At 32.7% G+C, this 19,775-nt stretch overlaps 2 protein-coding genes across 2 annotated transcripts; one reads left to right on the forward strand and one right to left on the reverse strand.

The window, feature by feature from the left end:
• The first annotated feature begins 6,380 nt into the window (after positions 1-6,380).
• On the forward strand, positions 6,381-9,564 carry LOC139485087 (ATP-dependent DNA helicase RecQ-like). The gene is made up of 3 exons (XM_071269205.1): positions 6,381-7,467; positions 8,094-8,229; positions 8,910-9,564. The coding sequence occupies exons 1-3, from the start codon at positions 6,511-6,513 to the stop codon at positions 9,017-9,019; spliced, it is 1,203 nt and encodes a 400-aa protein (XP_071125306.1). The 5' UTR covers positions 6,381-6,510; the 3' UTR covers positions 9,020-9,564.
• Positions 9,565-10,375: 811 nt separating this feature from the next.
• LOC139485088 (uncharacterized) lies at positions 10,376-19,468 on the reverse strand. The gene is made up of 6 exons (XM_071269206.1): positions 19,357-19,468; positions 16,136-16,304; positions 14,422-14,571; positions 12,200-12,310; positions 11,399-11,553; positions 10,376-11,078 (listed from the first exon to the last, which is right to left on the reverse strand). Exons 1-6 carry the CDS (start codon positions 19,400-19,402, stop codon positions 10,645-10,647), a joined length of 1,065 nt encoding a protein of 354 aa, XP_071125307.1. The 5' UTR covers positions 19,403-19,468; the 3' UTR covers positions 10,376-10,644.
• Between the last annotated feature and the right edge of the window lie 307 nt (positions 19,469-19,775).

Below are 19,775 nucleotides of genomic sequence, written 5' to 3' on the forward strand. Positions count from 1 at the left end.
ATCGTCCTATTTTCTTCAAAAGCAAAAAAAAAAAATTTCTCCTATGTTCTATTTTAGCCATAGGAGCTATGTTTCTTGACATACAAGGAAATAAAATATATAATTTATACTAAATACTCTGAAACTCATTTAGCCTAAGTTAGGCCGAAATTGATTCAGCTGTTTCAAAGGAGAAGATTTTTTAAAGTAAGTCAACATGATGAACAATTGTGAAAAAAGTCTTTGAAGGGCAATAACTCCTTAAGGGGTCAATTGACAATTTTGGTCATATTAACTTATTTGTAGATCTTACTTTGCTTAACATTTTTGCTATAAACAGTTTATTTTTATCTATAATAATATTCAAGATAATAACCAAAAACTGCAAAATTTCTTTAAAATCATCAATTCAGGGGCATTATACCTGAAAAACCAGTTACCCAATTGGGCTAAAAATTTCAGGACAGGTAGACCATGACTTAATAAATACTATAACTTTCTTGTCTTATTTGCTCTAAATGCTGGAGTTTTTGAGTTATAAGCCAAAAACTGCATTTTACCCTGTGTTCTATGTTTAGCCATGACGGCCATGTTTCTTGACAAAATAGCAAAAAAAACACAAACTTTATTTTATACACCTTACTGATCATTCAGTTGAAGTTTGGTTGAATTTGGTTGAGTAGTTTTAGAGAGAAGATTTTTTCAAATTGTGAAAAATTGTCATTAAAGGACAATAGCCCCTTAAGGGATCAATTGACAATTTTGGTCATATTAACTTATTTGTAGATCTTACTTTGCTGATCATTTTTGCTGTTTACAGTTTATCTTTATCTATAATAATATTCAAGATAATGACCAAAAACTGCAAAATTTTCTTAAAATTACCAATTAAGTGGCAGCAACCCAACAATGGGTTGTTTGATTCATCTAAAAATTTGGTCTAAAAGCTTTCGTTTTTGAGATATAAGCCAAAAACTGCATTTGACCCCTATGTTCTTTTAGATCACCTGGCCACCTTCGGGCCAGGTGAGCTAAAAATGTACATAGGATATTTCATTACGAATCACAGACTTAGAAGTAGGTAAATGTATATAAATTCAGTTTGTCATTGATGCTCTTCAGCTTTGTACTTTGTTTTCTAACCATTTCGATCTTGGCGTCACTGATGAGTCTTTTGTAGACGAAACGCGTTTCTGACATATCAAATTATATTCCAGTTCCTGTTGTTTCATCCGAATAAGGCAGGATTAATTTCCCTTGTAAATACTTCATTCACTGGTTGTCAAATTCTACTTGAATTAAACAAATATTCGAAGTATTTTTCAACAACAAGTCAAACAATTACAAGTCAAAATGGTGATAGTGATTTCAAGTAATAAAATATGACTTACAAACGGACAAAAGTGTCAAGATTGAAAAAAAGCTATCAAAGGTACAAGGATTATAATTTAGTACGCCAGGACTGCTGAACTGATGATATCATCAATAAAGGCAACAGTAGTATACCGTTGTTCGCAAGTCATAAATTGATTGGGTGAAAACAAACCAGGAACACAAACTGAAACCGAGTGAAACACATAATCTATAAGAGGGTAACAACGAAATAGCAGAAATAGTCCGGCCGATTGGTGCAGATATAGAGCTGAATTGCTCACTTGATGAGGAAAGCGTGAAACTTTGCATAGAAGTTCTTGATTATATACCCTTTGATTTCAGCCAAGGACCCACTCTGAAAAATCCAAAATGGCTGCCATTTTCAAGATGGCGGAAAAACGGTATAAATATCAAGATTGTCCTATAGGTATTCTATATAATTTCGGAGATTAAAGAAATGATTCTTTAAAAATGGACTTCATGTTCTTAAATTTGTTATCAATTAATTTCAAAATATAAAAAAAAATATTTGGTTGTTTCTAGAACACATACATTTGCAAATATGGCTGCATATACAAAAACAAAAAAGAGAAATTCAAAAAGTTAATCAATATGTTACATGTTATTGAAATTGTTCTTTAAACGCTTTCAGTTTTAATGGTTGGAATGAAATAGGTTGAAACTAGTCGATTGAACTTTAATATATGTCGGTTAAATGTGGTGGAATAGTAAGTTACTCATCTGAGCTTTGAGGCAGTGCCGAGGGCACCTTGTCTCGTGTCTCTTCAATGCCACGTCTTACGTCATTTATCGAGTTTTCATCTGCCGTACCCACTGCATCGTCAAATTATTCTATGTACTCCATAGATGTACCTTTCTTCAGGGGGGTAAGACGATTGCATTCACTTAAAACGGTTAAGGGTCAACTATTTCCTTTTCCAACTACGTGCGAAACAAATTCGCAATTATTCGCGAGTATGGTCCTAGAATTCACTCCTGGTCAGCACTTTTATTAGTTTTAATGGTAACAGTCATTTTTGAGTTTGGCGGAACTGTGATGGTTCGTTTTATGCAAACTTGCTGAGTTGAAATCTCGTTTTCATTGTTAACAAATGCCGCATTTATCACTCTATTGTTGATGGTAATTGTGGGAGCACTCAGGTTTATCACTGCGCTCAATGTGTCCAAAGTACCTACCATAAGTATAACATCGTCTGTTAATGGCTCTTTGCAAACATCCAATTGTATGTTTATTCTATTAATGTCAAGAGTCGTTCTTTATAATCTTCCCAAATGACAAGCTGTTAACCCACACCACGTAGCGTTACGTTCTCCAAATCTCATTTTTTTTGCCGGAATTAATTTCTCATTTACTAATGTTATCATTGCAGCAGTGTCCACAATCATGCTCACATTCTGGTCATGTATAGTACCTGTTACTGCTAAGCTCTTTCACATGGTACTTCTGATGAAAATATTTGACGAGGACGTGGGCATCTGATCGATTTTGTGATGAGGTGATGTTTCATGGCCAATAGACTTTGTTGCACTTTGATTTGCTCCGTATCCTGGTGAAGGTGACCGTTGTCTGAAATAACCTGGATTTCTGGAGTTTGTCCGTGGAGATGCTAACCATATGATATCTAGCTTAGTGGGGGGTGTTGCTGATCGATAGGCATTAAGGTTGGGTGTAGTTTTATCTTGCGATCTATCGCGATTGTATTGCTCAGGAGATCTTCCACGTGTAGATTGATCAGGTGATCTACCATTTAACTGGTGATCTTCCATGATTACTTGATCAGAAGAACCGATATTATATTGATCGGCCAATCCACGGTTATGCTGATTAGTAGTTGAAAGCATAACATCAGTTAGTTTTGTGACAATTTGTGTAAAGTTATGCACCTCATTATCCAAAGGACTGCTCATATTTCTTTTATCAGTCGGTGATACTGCGCCATCAGCAAAGTAGACTTGTCGATGGTCATAATTGGCACTTTTTGATCCATATATCGCCATTTGGTTTGCTATTAGTTTTCAATTGTTTTAATCGCCTTGTTGAATGTTTCTGGGTTCCTCTCTAGAACTAGCCTTATAGAATCTTTGTCTTTACATCCTCAACGGATTGCTTCAGTTCCAATCCGGTTTGATTTTTCTTGCTGAAGCGCTGCTCCAAATGAATTCTTTTTTTAAGGCCTTGGAATTATCATCTGTTTTTACCTTGCGAGCGTACTCAAAGCCAACATCAGCCTGGCAATCTGGGATCTACACACATTTTTCCTGTTTTACCATTGTTATCTACCGACAGTTCGTTCAAATTGGTAAATGAACGCCGCCCAAGTCATGGATCCTCTCCAATTGAGTTTTTGCATTTTTTGGGAGGTGGGCTTCGGCTCCGGTCCCTTGGATCCATCGGGTATATTCTCTCTCCAATGAGGAGTCTGAAGAAGAGGTGTTGCTACACTCTTTTGGTTTCGCTGACGAGGTTGTCATAATTGGAGTGATAAATGGTGGATTTATTATTGACTCGACGGGGATGATACCGTAAGTATTAGGCACTGCATTCAGCATTGGAGAAGCTTGATAGAATCCACTTGCAGACAATTGTTTCTGTAATGGTGTGCTGCTCTTAACTTAATATTATTGACTCATAGTAGATGGTCAGTGCGCGTAAGAAGACACATGATTAGTACTAGAGGTTTGTAGTATTTTCTTAAATAGAGATTGTTGTTGAATAATTTGAACTGTCTCATGCAGGGCCAAGGGCCCTGACATAGGACTTTTGACTTTTGACTTATGGTGAAGACACCTTCAACATAGTTGGTGCGGTTGATGGTTCATGCGAACTACAATTGGGGAAAGACCCAAGGCATGGATTTTGTTGTGTACTTTTGGTAAACTTTCGTTGTACTGGCTAAGGTCACATTTTGGCTTAGATGATGTGTCCATTGGAGGAATTTTAACTTCTATATTTCGATTGTCCAATAATTCATTTACAACAGATGCCAGTTGTTGGAAGGTACCCTGCTGTTCAAATGCACTTTTAAATTGAACTGTGTTTCCTTCCTCAGTTGTTGTCAGCTTGTCCATTCATCTCACCACAACATTAAATATCGTATTGGTCTTACCATCAATTCCGCCAAGCAATTATTACTAGCCTTGTGGTCTATCATGTCTTTAGACTGCTGAAGTTGCCGAGATATTGCTCTCATCTGTTCGTTATTAATATTCATTGCCTCTTTCTGTTCAGCTTTAAACGTAATGTGACCAACACATATCTTATCAATTCGCGCGTCGCTCTGTTTTATATTGCGGTAAATCTCAACTGTTCTTTGAGCATTAGATTTTCTATCTGCTAAAAATTCCTGGTACAATAGTTTAATAGTAATTTCTGAGCTGTCCTCTGTTAAAACGTCTTCAGCTGTGGTTTCTCCATATCCACAAGTGATTCAGTTTCTGCCATTTTAATGTTCTTGTCCGTGTTGTCTTCAATTCCTGCCATTTCACTGATATGTGTTTAAATGAATCTCAGTTCACAGTTTAATATCTCAAATAGCAAAATATTGCGACCCAAGAAATAAGATAGGCACTGAATAATATCTTAAGGCAGATAAATCCCAAACCACAGCTTTGATGTGTGACCCAAGACAACACACAGTGCAGCTTTTAATGAAGCTACAACTGCAGCTTTTTATGAAAGCAACTACTTTGTGTATGAAATGACAAGGAAGGCAAAATAAAAAAGGACAGAACTGGGACAGAAACTATAAATGACACCTTAAATCAATAAAATGCTTATATTCAGGTCAATTCTCAATAATGAATATTTGCTTATTTTTCAAGGCGGCCATTTTGAAAATAGCCGCCATTATGTATTTCAAAGATAGATCAAAACAAAATCTTGCTTAGTACACCAAGTCATTAAAATATGTTGATTTTTGTGCTTCTAGCATCAAATCAACTGTGGTTTGTGCAATATTTGAAAATATTTTAGAACGTACGGCAACCATCTTGAAATAAGCCGCCATTTTGAATTTTAAGGGTGGGTCCATAGCTGAAATTGCTTAGTACACAAAAATGTACCATCATGCAAAAATTGGTGCTTTCCTCATTCTTTGAGCAATTTTTTCACCGATCGGCCCGACTAAAACACTGATGTGCAACAACAAAAAACAAACGACAATGCAACACACACAGAAACGAACTATACGGTAACAATTGCCATTTTCCTGACTTGGTACAAAATATTTTAAGAAACAATGTTGGGTTGAACCTGATTTTTTTGGCTAGCAAAACATCGCGTATTTATAGCAATGCTAAATATAATACTAAAATGACAACATTACATGACAGGAATACAATAATAGATACAAGAACATTCAGGACAGAGAAACACACAAATAAACAATGCAAAAGTACATTTCGACTTGCTAACCACAGAATAAAAGCGAGAAGTCTTCTAGCAGCGATGCTGACCAAGTGCCAGAAAGCCTTAATACCACATTTTACATTCGATTTGTATGACGTATTTATTTTGATAAACCGTCATCTAAAACCCAAATGTTGGAAGCAAATGAACAAAAATTTCCATTTCCGTTTGTCTAGTGTTACTTTCCATGTTAGTAGAGCCTAGAATTATAACACAGAATATGGTATATTAGGCATGGGATCAGTATTTAGGGTATTTTTGAATATAAAATGTGTTTTCATCCGTGTGCTACCTCCAATGTTGATCCAATAGATGGATCTGTCATATAAAGGAACAGCTGAATTCATCTGAGATAAACTTTGCTTACCACTAGACTTCTTTATTTAAATTTAAAAAAAAAGATAAAAACAGAGACACTTTAGAAATTGTTTCATTCTATATCCAAGCATCCTTTGTCTATAATCATTATCTTCAATATACTAGTATTTGATTCTCGATGTTTTGTGTTTTAACGCAACTTTTAAGCACCGCATATAGGCTATTTCGTGGCGGTCAGTTTTTATTAGTGGAGAAAGACGGAGTGCCCGGAGAATAGCCTGGGGTCCTGGCTACTGATTAGCTCCGCTACATGTTAGCCAGGCGTAATACAATTACTCCGATTATCTGATTGGACAATTTTACCTCTTCCGCAGCACTGAATTGTGGGAAAGCATCAAATCATAACAAACATGGCGCCTCCCATAGTTAATCGGTGCGATACAATGTTTATAGAGAAGTTACAACAAATTATCCGCATAATGCATGCATTATTTACAATCAACAGTTGCAGAAATACTGAATACAGATTCCTGAAGCCTAAGCAAGTAGATTGTTTGTTACATTTGAAAGAATCCGATGTGATTGCTTGTTTGAAAACCAGTTACGGCAAATCCTTGATATTTGAATCATTGGCTCACCTGCATCTACGATCATCAGTTTTAATTATAAACCCTTTAAACTCAATCATCACAGAACAATTAGATAGATATGGCAGTATGGCCATTTGTGTCTCTCCGGAATTGTTGCAGCGTCTCCAAAAACTTTCTTGTTCTACTATGTCTTTAGACTGTGTCTTGTGCAAATTCGTCAGTGCTAAATTTAAATTTGTGATTGGACATCCAGAACATTTCCTGAATAAAGTTATTATTGACATTTTTAGTAATGCAGCATGGCAGGAAACGTCCACCTCTATTGTTATAGATGAGGCTCATTGTGTAGAGAAATGGGGGGCAGACTTTCGAAAAGATTATAAAAAACTCTCAATGCTGCGATCAACATTCCCAAATGCAAAGGTGCTAGCTTTAACTGGGACAGCCACAAAACAGACTTGTGAGGCAATTAAGAAAACACTACATCTCACGAACCTGAAAATTGTAAGCACTTCGATTGTACGTGACAATATTAAGCTAACCTGCAAGAAAAGACCAGTACAGAATTCGACAGACTCTCATGGATCTGTTCTCATGCCTATTATCAAAGAGTGGAAAGAAAAGCAAGACCGTTTTCCAAAGACAGTCATATATTCCAAGCTGAAATGGTGTGCAGCAGGATACCAGTTAGCAATGCTTCCTGAAAATAATGGCACACCTGTTGATGAAACAATGAAGACATTGGTCAGTCAGTACCATGCTCCATCAACAGAACAGGTAAGCAAATAATATTTTAATTTGTGTAGACTAGTAAATTGTAATACATGTACATGCACATAGTTTAAAAGTATATGTGTTTTGTTTTGAGGAACATATTTACCAATGCTGATTTTGAAGACAATATAATATTTAACTTTCCGGTTCTAACTGATTAATGTGCATTTTCTAACATTATTAAAGTTATTTCGTGAAACTTGAAAAAAAGATATAAACTTTGTGTCAACCCTCATTTTAAGGTGAACTTCACTGGAAAAATTGAAAGCTTATTACTATGTACATGTACATGATCAAATAATTATAGGTACATATACTAGAAAACTACAATGAAAAACTATAAAAGATTTTGTTTAGAAGAAGCAACTACTTGTAAGTGTGGAATGTTTGCAAAGAGATAACTTCCCATTGTGAACCGTAAAATTTTACTTTATTCTTAAAATTAAAAGCTTGGGTATTCATTCTACATAACATTGTATCAACAAAAAATCGCATCACAGAGATGTATTGCTAAATATTCATGAATATTAATATAAGTAAGAGTTTAATTCAATATGTTTTTATTTGAAGACTAATTAAAATGAAGATTTATTGATAAATGTTTTTAGCATTGTACTTTCCTTTTTCAGTTGAAGCAACATGTTGTCCAGCAGATGTCAAGTGACTCTCTTAGACTTTTGTTTGCTACAGAAGCATATAGCATGGGAACTGATGCACCAGATATAAGGAGAATAATTCATTTTGGTGTACCTAATTCATTGGAAAGTAAGTTGATCCTCAATTCTGTTGTTTAATTCACAAAAAAAATTGTACTTATGCAACTATGCTGTTCATTTGAAAACATGTATATAAATACGAAGATGTGGTACGAGTTTCAATGAGACAACCCTCTATCCAAAGTCACAATGTAGTTATACCTGGTATATAGATCACAGTACAGTCTTCAACACAGAACACATGGCTAACACCAAACAGCAAGCAATAACAAATGTATAGAGAGTCCCAAAATGACCAGTATAAAACATTCAGACATGAAAATCAACGTCAAGCCTACATGTATATACAATACAAGAAATGAAAAAAAACTCCTAGAGCCATGCACTACACCAACAAACTATAACTACTGAACAACAGGCTACAAGTGTGTTTATTAAGTAAATGTAGATGTTGAGGACACTAGTACTCAAAGGAGAGAGAGAAAAAGAAAACTAATACAAAGTTGTTTATGTTTTAAGCATTTCAGACATAAACACTGAACTAAAAAGAACTTAACGTGTGCAAAACAGGTATATTTGTCAGGTAATGACTGCAAATATCATGTATATCCTGTGTAAATATTTATTCCATAATAAATTGGTCAGTTTTAGATGTATAGCATATACATGTACATATCTATATATTATATGTACATTTAAAATATATCATATATGTTATTTTCTTTTTAGCCTATATGCAAAGGTTGGAAGAGCAGGACGTAATGGTAAAGATTCTTCTGCCATTATGTACTTCAACAATTATGATATTGGTAACAATATGCCACTGGAACCAAAAATGAAAGATTTTATAATGACTTCTGAGTGTAGGTGGAAATTTCTTAGTGATTTCTTTGGTGTACATTTTGACAGAACAGTTCTTCATCATAACTGTTGTGATAATTGTGAACTAGCATGTATGTGTGAGTTATGCAAAGAACCACTGCATTCAGACGGCTCAAATGACTATGAGGTCAAAAAACCAAAGAAGCCAAGGCTCGCTATGAATAAGAAGAAGATATTAATAACAATGCTCCAGCAGTACTTTGATGCAGAAAATGAAGCTTCAGGTTTCCCAATAAACATACCAAAGACTGGACTCTCATCTGATTTATTAAATAGTATTATCAACAGCATCCATGAAATTAAAAATAAAGACCAAGTCTTAAATATAAACCAACAGTTAAGCATTAGCTTTGCAGAAAATATTGCTTTGATAGTGAACCATGTTCAGAATATGAATAATTAGTGCCTCAACACAGCACATGTTAATGGTTTTGAACATATTGCAATTTTTATCCTGTTTACTACTTGTATAAATAATATAAAAAACTTGGTATGTTTTTGAATTGTAATGATTCATTGTTTTAAGAATGACATTTTATTGTAAATAATAAATTTATGCTCAGTGATTATGCATTTTTGTATAGTTTAATGGACAGATATAAGCATAAGGAGATGTGGTATGATTTCCAATTAGAAGCCATCAAACACTCAGGACAGCAGAACAATTTTTGCGTATTCAATTTCAACTGTTAAACTCAGAAATTGGATACGAATATCTTACAGAGAGTCCAAATTATAATAATGTCAAATCAATTAGGTGTACATCTTTATTTTATCTATTGTGGGAGACTAAATAATGCTTCTAGATGTCGTTTGGTTTTCTTTGTCGTTGGGTTGCTTTCTCATTGACATACACATACATGCATACTAGTATCATTTATTATTATGAATAGGAACGATACACTAGTTTGTAGATCTGTTGGGTAAACTTTTCATTAAGATCAACAATAAACTAACAAATGTACAGATTTCAATAAATGTGATAAATTAAAAAAAAAAATTAAAAAAATAAACATTTATTAGCATATTTTATGGAAACTATGTATAAATGTTGGAAACTTTAGTTGTTATAAAAACCCTACAAAACATATGCATGTATAAGTGTAAATTAAGCCCAGTCATTCATTATTTATCGATATTGAACATGAATTAAAGACGACTAAAATCAATCGGATGTGGTTTTTGCAATACAGGACGTCGGATTATAGAATCACTATATTGGACGTCGATTTGAGATTGTTATGTCATATTAAGATGTCGATTTGAGGAACAGACGTCGATTAAAGGCCTTAAGTAAATCTGAGTCTAACATATTTAAGATTTATCTTTATTTTTACACTATTCATATTGGCAGCGTAACATTCTTTGTGTTTTAATTACAATGATAATACTACAATAAAAGAGAAAATAGAAAAGTCCAAAGGTAAATTCATTTAAGGAAATGTCCAACAAAAAAAGATGACAAAACAAATGATGTCTAAATGCAAAGATTAAAACGTGCACTCGATCTCGATATGTTTATACATATAATGTTCGTATTATGGGGATTTGTTGTGCACGTAGATGTCGATGTTGGATCGTCTTATAAATGAGTAACAGTACCGTCATTCGCAATATAATTGGCAAGCCTTTCCTCGTTGTCTTGTGTGTGTGTTCCTGGATTATATGAAACAATTGCGGCTGCATTTTCTTTCATGATATCCTCGTATGCTGGTGGACTAACTGTGGGTATATATTTTGTATCGTCAATGAATGTAAATACTGTGCCGTTATTTGGTATATGCTGGGTGTGTCTTTTCTCAACGTCTCCTGTGTATATCCTTGGATTATATGAATCAATAGCGGTTTTATTGCCATTATTGATGATAGCTTCATATGCTGGTGGGTTAACTGTGGGAAGGGATGCTGAGCAGTCAGATGTAGAATTGATGAGCCTTTCCAAATCGGCTCCATAGCTCAGCTGTGTCCTTGGATAAGAAACACCGGCAACAGCATTTCCATTGTCATAGTACAAACCTAGTGTTAATAAATACACATCTGTTATACAAGATATTTACATTAATGAATTAAAAGCACAAAGATTATTTCGTATCCCGATAGTGTGTTATTCTTATTTAATGTCTTCTTATCAACATTCTTTATTTTGAATTTTGATATTTCAATAACGGTCTTGTTTGTCCTTTTATTACACTTTTGATTGTTGAATGTGTTTTTCGATATTTTTTGAGGTTTCAGCATTTCCAAGGTAAGAAGAAAAACATATTTATTTTTGAGTAACGTGTTTTTGTATTGTTTTTTTGGAAGATTTTGTTTCAGGTTGATTTTTAAAATCTTACCTATAACGCTAAACTGTTGTTGTTCATTTGTCTGTTGTAAGGCCCTTGATTGTTGAAGACGTCTTCTATTTTTAAGTCTCATCTTACGTTGTTTCCTGTCGTTGTTTAAACAGCAACATAAACAGACGAAGATTATCATTGCCACTACTATTACTCTAAATTAATTGAAATAGAATTTTTAGCCACACAAAGATTTCATAGGTTTATCTCACCATCGCTCGGGCATAAATAATCACGAATATAATGCCTACCCATGTTAAAACTACTATTAAGTTTAGCTTGCATCAGTTATTTCTTAACTGAATTTGACCAAGTATGGAATGTTTTTGAAACGAATATGTGATTATTTAGAATAGAGATAGGGATGTAACCATTGCGGTTTTTTTCTGTTTTTTTTCTTTTTTTTTTTCTTCCCTATTTTTAATATTTAAATTTTATTTTTCTTGATCTTTTTAATAGAATGTCATGTACAAATGTATATGTTGTAATTGTTGAAATAAAAAAAAATAAAAGTAAAAAAAAAAATACGCTTACATGTATGTTACAGTAATTTACAACGCTAACATCAAGACACCTTGAGGTAAAAAAAGGCTTTGCCATAATGTGTTTAACATCAAACCGAATAGAGTAGAGAAAAGTGGTGTTTGAAATGAGTTGTCTTGTGTTTACTATATTGGAGTTGTTTTATTTCAAATCGATATGTACTTATCTTGAGAATGAAGGATGTATGTTTGTATTTCAATTAATATGTTTTGGGTATTTATTTACACGTTTTAAGTATTAAGTATACGATTTTCTTACGCTGGAAGAATTCGGAACAGGTTGACCTCTGAAGTAGGTTCGTATTCTGAATATCTGTACTCTGTTGTGCTTCTTATATATCTTGGAAATCCTCTGGACAGTATATTAGTTCTAAAATAAATATCATATAACTGCTCACATTTTTGTTCTTATTTTCCAAGTGACATCTTATAAAAATCTTTAATCAAATATCGATGAAAGTAACAATATTTTGTTTAAAATAAGATTAAAAAGCAGAACAAACTTATGTACAATTTCGTTACAAATGAAGGAAATATATTTAGCAAAAAAAAGCATTTATGAATTAAAACGTGCTTTTAGCTGTGTAGTAACCAAAGACCTTAAGCCACATCTGAAATATGCATATGACGGTTTGTTTTTATAAACAGATGTTTACAACCACAGACTATTATAATTCAAGAAAAAAATATGCTGTTTTTATTCATGACACCAAAAGCAAGTGACTACTACTTGTATTGTTGTTGTCCATTTTAAAATCATGATGAGGTAAAAGCTCTCATTTTAATTTTTTTGCCAGAAGATCAAAGGCTAACGTAATGTGTAAATCTCAACTTTATTGTCACGGTTAAAAACACGCAAAACGAAAAAAAAAACGAATCCGAAAAGCCTTGACGCCCAAACAATTCGAACGGTGTTTTGAACTACGAATTTATAACCTTGTGTTAGTAAATTTTAAATATTTCAATGAATTGAACGCTAAGAGTAAATTTTATAGTATATAAATGATAATTCATGTCAACACATAATTGATATACCGATGCTTATCTTATGCGGGATGAGTGTTCTGTTCATTCGTTCGTCAGTTTTACATTTTTATAGGCAACTAGTGTAACGAGTTATAATTGTTTTTTTACATACGAATTATATATTTTACAGCTAATACGATATCCCAGGTCTTGTATTTTCCTACAATGATTTCCATGACAGATAACTTCTGCTCAAGAGGGAACTATAAAACTAAGACTTTCTAGTGGTGCCGTTGAATTCATTCCTTTTTACAGACAACATCACGATTTGGTTGACTGTTATGGAATATCCGTTAAAAAGATGATAGATGTTGGTTTTTTTTCTGATTTCCGTAACTACCGTCCTGTCCACCGTTCCCCGAATGCGACCTACCGAATTAGAGGTGTAATACCAACAGATCATAGTACGTCACATCAGTTAATCTTTCATACCATTGCAGTAAAAAAAAATCATAAATATGTATCTTGAGTGGTTTGAAGGACCATTATTCTTCTATTGAGTGTTCGTATAGAATATATTGGAAACTCGACTTTGCATGGTTACTAAAGCTTGTAAACAAAAACAAAAGATAGACATTTGATTGGTTAACTTCCAGTGATGTTTGTTTTTCGTATATGCAATGAAATATTATATGACACTTTGTCTATAGTATTGGAAATAACAAAAAATTTCACATGCCATGCATTTCTTTATTTGAAAACAAGATACTTTCTGCACCAGTTTGTTTTTAAATTTAAATAACAGTTATAGGGGAGAATTAATGGTGGTATAACAACTAGACTTATTACTGGATGTGTTGTTATGTAAGCAAACCAACGGGTCCCACGTGAAGGACAGGACCTACATACTCTTCTGGAGCACATTAGAATCTCAGTGGTGTTTGACGTGGTTCATATTATTCGGTCTTTGGTTTTCTATGCTGCATTCCATCTGCTGTTATTTATCTTAATGTTTTTGAGCCATGACGTTGTCAGTTTATTTTTAACTTATGAATGTCCCTTTTGGTTTACAATGAACTTTGTTGTATAGCGCTAAACCTCTCACTTGTATGGCAGTCGAATCCAATTCTACTATATTTACAAATTCGACCAAAATTAGCATTTGACAAGATTTTTTTTTTAAAATAACAAAAAAATCACAACTAACAAAGAACCTCCATAACTGTGAATTCATATCACCAAGGCTTCTTTTTGAAAGTATCATATCGTCTAACTTTTTCTAAAATAAAATCTTGATTTGAAAGGACGAAATCTAGTTAGAAAATGTACTAAAAAGTGTTTTCCCAATTTAATCATGTCTACGTATACATATCCGTATTCAAAATATATACTTTTGGTGAGAAAGATATTTTTCTTTTCCCAAACGGTAGTGATCTTTTCTATTACTGTCTGTTTCGAATATAATACGTTCATTACAAAATTTCTCCAGTGATTTCCATACATATTTACATGTACCTTAGGGTTTTGTCAGAATTTTGACCAATGTTCATCCTATTCATGTTTCTATTTCTTTGTCGTCGGTTATATGTTGTCTTGATATAGGCTGGTAAAGTAGTTGTGTTCATCAGATGTCGTGTTGTCGTGGTTTTGTTATGAGATTTGGACCTTCAAATACAATTATTATGGTGCATGAATGGGATGCTCGCTTTTATAAGAGGATTAACTGAAATAATCAGATAATATTTTGCAATCCTGTGTATCAAATATCAGAGTTTCATAAATCCAACTTTTATATATCTTGTTGTGAAAAATATTATAACTCGTATAGAAATGTAATTTTTAGTGTCAAATTATAGCTTATTGTATGTTGAATTCAAAAATATATTGTTTCTATATATTTACATTAAAGAACGGGATACAGTGCTATGAAATTGGAACTGCTTAATAAATACAGGTAGATCTTTTGAGAAAAAATTAAGATTAAATGAATACTGTATTCAAATGTTTATAAATGAAGTGATGCATAATTATGTAGATTGATGATAATTGCATGTCTGAAGTTAAAAAAAAAATAAAATCTGAAGTTGAAAAAAAAACAAAAAAAAGATAATTGCATGTATACTTATACATAGATAAAACAAAATCAAAATCATTTCTATCAAAGAACTGTTCTAATCTTATGAAAAGTAGGACAGCTCTTGTCAGACACTAGAAAATTCAAGAATATGTTCACTTCAATTACTAAACTAATATGTTCTGTATTGTTTTACATCTGTCACGTTTGTGTCAGTACGATGACCTTTAAAGTTGATATATATCATCAACTCAATTATTTAATTGTGGATAATTTTCTTACATAGGGATTTTTATTTACCTTTTTCCTTCTTAAAGAATAAAAGAAAAGATTTTCCCTACCCAACCTTTAACGAAACTGACCAATCCCTCAGAAAACTACTTTAATGCCTATACTATAACCCCTTTTTATTATCTAACACCCTTTTTTTACCTCAATTTTTATAGCAGAGCTGTGTATATTGATCTAGAACACATTGAATTATTAATGTGAGTAGTAAGATACAGATACGTGCAGGTAATACCTTTTTTATGACTACAAGTAGACGATGCTAATTACTTTACTTCAACCAGCGGCTTCTTGTCAAATTTATACATTATTATTTATAACACAGGAGCTCGTGTTTTGTACGATTCGTCAGTGATACGCTTTCGTACGTTTGTTCGTCTTAATCCTGTTGATCTCAAATTCAACATCAATCCAAAAACCAACGAATAAATGAGCAACATACTAAAGACCACCTTACTGCCTTCAATAGTGATAAAACCATAGAGTAAGATATAAAAGGCATGCATAGATGTGAAACAATTAAAAAGAGAATACAAACGGCCTAATTGATTCTCAAAACAAAAAGTGAAAATAACGAAGGCAAACAGCAAGTATCGAAAAGGAATTACATACTCTTGAATTGAGTGACATACACATTAAGAAAAAAAATTTACCCAAAAGATCTCGATTAAACAGATGGTTATGGAGTGCAGTTTAAACATTCTAACACGCAAACAAATTTTGTAAAACTATTAAGTACAGCAAACTACTATTAAATGACAGATTGTGACGAAAGAAATAAAACGAATAATAAAATAAAACGTTCTTTCGATGGCGATGAAAGTAAGAGCTAAATATAAAATTAAGATGTAATAGCATTAAACGAACCTTTCATGAAATTTGCATCTGTGTGAAATGGACCAAGCGTCACCAATTGTGTCTATGCATTTCCAGTTACTATCGATGAAGCAACACGCTTTCTTTATCCCACAATACGAATAAGACCATGCAAATGGTCCAATACTGTACTTGCACTTTATTTGCCTCGAATTCTGGGCTAAATATTGTATCAATAGTTATTAAACAAATACAGTTTATATTATAATAACCTAAAATATATTAAATACGATACGTATAGATAAAGAAAAATATGGAACTAACGATACATTTTGCGAAGAATATTTATATAAAATTTCATTGTTACCACATGGTCTGCATAACGGTTAAAGATTCCCGATCTTTAACCCCAAAAATTAATTAAAGTAAGACGAAAATGGAAATATAGTTTCTTTCTTTGATCGAACACCTCCCCTTTGTATAGTCAGAGATGAAATTTATAGACCATTATGCATGACAAAAATAGTTGAAAATCAAAACTATGTGCTAAAAAGGGAAAGAGTAAGCAGATCTACCTTCTTACAAAACAGACAAATATCATTTTCGAGAACAGGGAAAGGAATCATGTTGTCTTTCGAGGTGAGGGATTATCTATAACAACCAAACAGTAGGGACTTTTCGTTTTGACTTTTACTAGGAATTAAGTATTTTGTGATTTTACTGTTTCGACCCTGTCCAAAAAACTCTAATGAGAACAAGCTCTGTTGAGATGTTTATAAAATATGCATCACTTAAGAGACAATAATTGTTGAAATGCTCATAAAGCACAACATCAAATGGTGCCGTTAATGTTACCAGTTCATAATGGAAACATCTACTCGTTAACATGGTACAGCAGAGTAGTCCCTTGTAACCATATAACCGATATGGCCTTTTCTGACTTTTGAATCAATATCCTTTGACCCATTCCACAATTGAACGTGTACAACAAGTGACGCGAAGATTAGTTAAAAATCACACAAACTATTGCTGACGGACAGAAGTACTGTTACAACATGTCTTCCGCAAATTTCATTAAATTCATTACAAAAACAAATAAATCGATATTGGCATGTGACTCAATCTGCATTGACAGACTCACCTATATTAATACTTACATAATCATGATTGTATTAAAAATGTAGTGAAATAGTAGACGAAAAAAAAGGCAGATTACGATAACGATGTGAATTTATTGCTGTACTTATTTACTAAAAAGTTTAGTAAACTGAACGTTAGATGTCGTAAAACATGTTGCTAGATTGGTATACAAAAGAGAGATATAAATCTATACTATTAAATGAGAAGACCTCATTTTGTGTGTCGCTTCATTCAAATTAATCATTATGCCTCTGTGTCCTATAGGTACCATGCGTAGTTGCATTTGTCACCCATTCTGATTATAATTCAGTTTGTTTTTTTGTTGTTTTTTTTTTGGGGGGGGAGGGGATATCGAAAAAAAGTGTTGTTTCCGTCATCGGGCTGACTTGCATGTCATATACAAGACTTCCGTTTGGGACTGTCTTAAATGTACACACAATTTTTATAACTACTCGGGGACATGACAATTTTTTTCGCGCTTATCTGCATGTTTACTATGATGATACTACTATACTTTATAGAGACTCTCTATTTAATATATCAATGACAACTGTGGGTGATAATGTTGGAATTGATAGTAAATAGCTAATTTCTAAACACTTTATTTATAATAAATATTGTGTATATTCATAGTATACAGAAAACGCGCAAATAATTAAAATCAAAAGAAAACAAAAAAATATCGGACTTTGGAAAAAAGGGACAGGGCTAAAAAAAAATGTCCTGTCGCATTATCTATGATTTTTAATACCTTTCCTGAAATTCTTCATTTATACAATCTTTTATAAAAATTCACCATAAACGGTTAAATACTTTCAACCAGAGACATCTGTTTCAATCACGTTATAAATGCACGCGATTTCGCGCTTGTGTTCTAGTAAGTTTTGAAATATGTTCCTTCGTCCAAATAGTGTAAAACGATAAATCGAAGAATGATGTAAACGTAATATTATTCATCAATGATTTTAAACTTTGAGACGAACCGTTTATTTGCGTCCGCAAAGTTTTAGATTGAACATTGTCTGTTGATATTTAGAATATTTATGAAATTATAATATGTAGGTTTTTAGTCGTGAATCATTCTTCAATGCTGATCCAATTTAAAAGAATAAGCTGTCGTAAAATAATCCATTGGATTTCCATTGAAGAAGATTCTTGGCTGAAAACACATATCATATTCATAGCTATCCTAAATATCAGCACTACAATGTTAAATCTACAAAACAAAAATATTCCGGGATTCGAACTCGTGCAATACTAACACAAATAAATATTGACAGAAGCCTGACACAAATATTGTTTAGTTTGAATAGGTTTCATGTTATGTCTCAACACAATGGACTTTCACTGATATTTGATATTAAAATTCATCATTGATAGTACAAATGTTACATTTAAAAGCCTATCTTTAAATAATAAAATTTAATTTTTGTTGTATAAGAAAATGTGACATTTTTTTCTCCGAAATACTAATTGACTTAGAAGAAAGCAACATAAAACAAAAGCAAATTAAGAATCAATGTATCAGGAAGTCATAACATAGTAATCATTAAGGGTAGAATAATTGGGGAAAAAATTTATAATCCTGTGTGTAAAGCGGGTTTACAAACAAGTATAATTATTACACAGAAAAAACAAATCTGTGTAACACCATGAATTTTTAAAGAATTAAAAAAAAAACTTGGTTTGATCGTTTGATTATTGTTTGATTATCTTACACACAAAAAAAATGTAACTAACTTAATTATCAATAACTTCATATAATGTGCTTGCACTGTGAATACTTGTTTCCAACCATTGAGAAACTTCCATGAAACGAGATGAAGAGTCGATATTGAATACCATAATTACCATTCAAAGGAAGAACAAACACATCAGGCTATGTTCCTCATAGCGATTTGAAGTTAAGTAGGTCTGATATCTGTGAACCCTACATGTTATTTATTTTCAACTTTGCAATTAGAAGTTCAGAGGACAGACATATTTACGTGCATGTAGTATATAGTATACAAATTAGCTATTCCCAAAGTTAAAGGCAATGCTAGCGACCGTTAAATTTAGTTTTTATTTTGTAACAGTACAACTTATACTTTACTAGCATATGTATTCATTAAATAAACGTTAAGGCTTACCGTGGGCACTGTAGATTATGCAGAGAATCATACATTGTAATAGCATAGTTGATTTGGAAATGTTTTCTTTCGTTCAAATACGTATATATATATATTTAAACATAGAACATATTTATTCGGAAACAAACTAATTTTAATTAATATGGATTGGTTTGAAATACCTATCACCTGTTGCTATTTGATAAATTAAGGAGAACAGGATGTCCTTGTTGTTCAAAAGCACTTTAAAGTCACGTGGACAATTTGTATTTGTTTACAGTTATCATAAATACAGTTGCCATGAGAAGGTAACTACGTGACAATCAAACACCATTAATCGAACAAAAACAGAATAATACTAGTGTATGACACAAAAAGCTAGCTGACAAACATCCGTCATAAAAAAAAACCACAGAACTATCGAGAATAGTGAATCCCAT

The sequence above is a fragment of the Mytilus edulis genome, chromosome 8 (assembly GCF_963676685.1).
Source record: "Mytilus edulis chromosome 8, xbMytEdul2.2, whole genome shotgun sequence".
Lineage (NCBI taxonomy): Eukaryota > Metazoa > Mollusca > Bivalvia > Mytilida > Mytilidae > Mytilus > Mytilus edulis.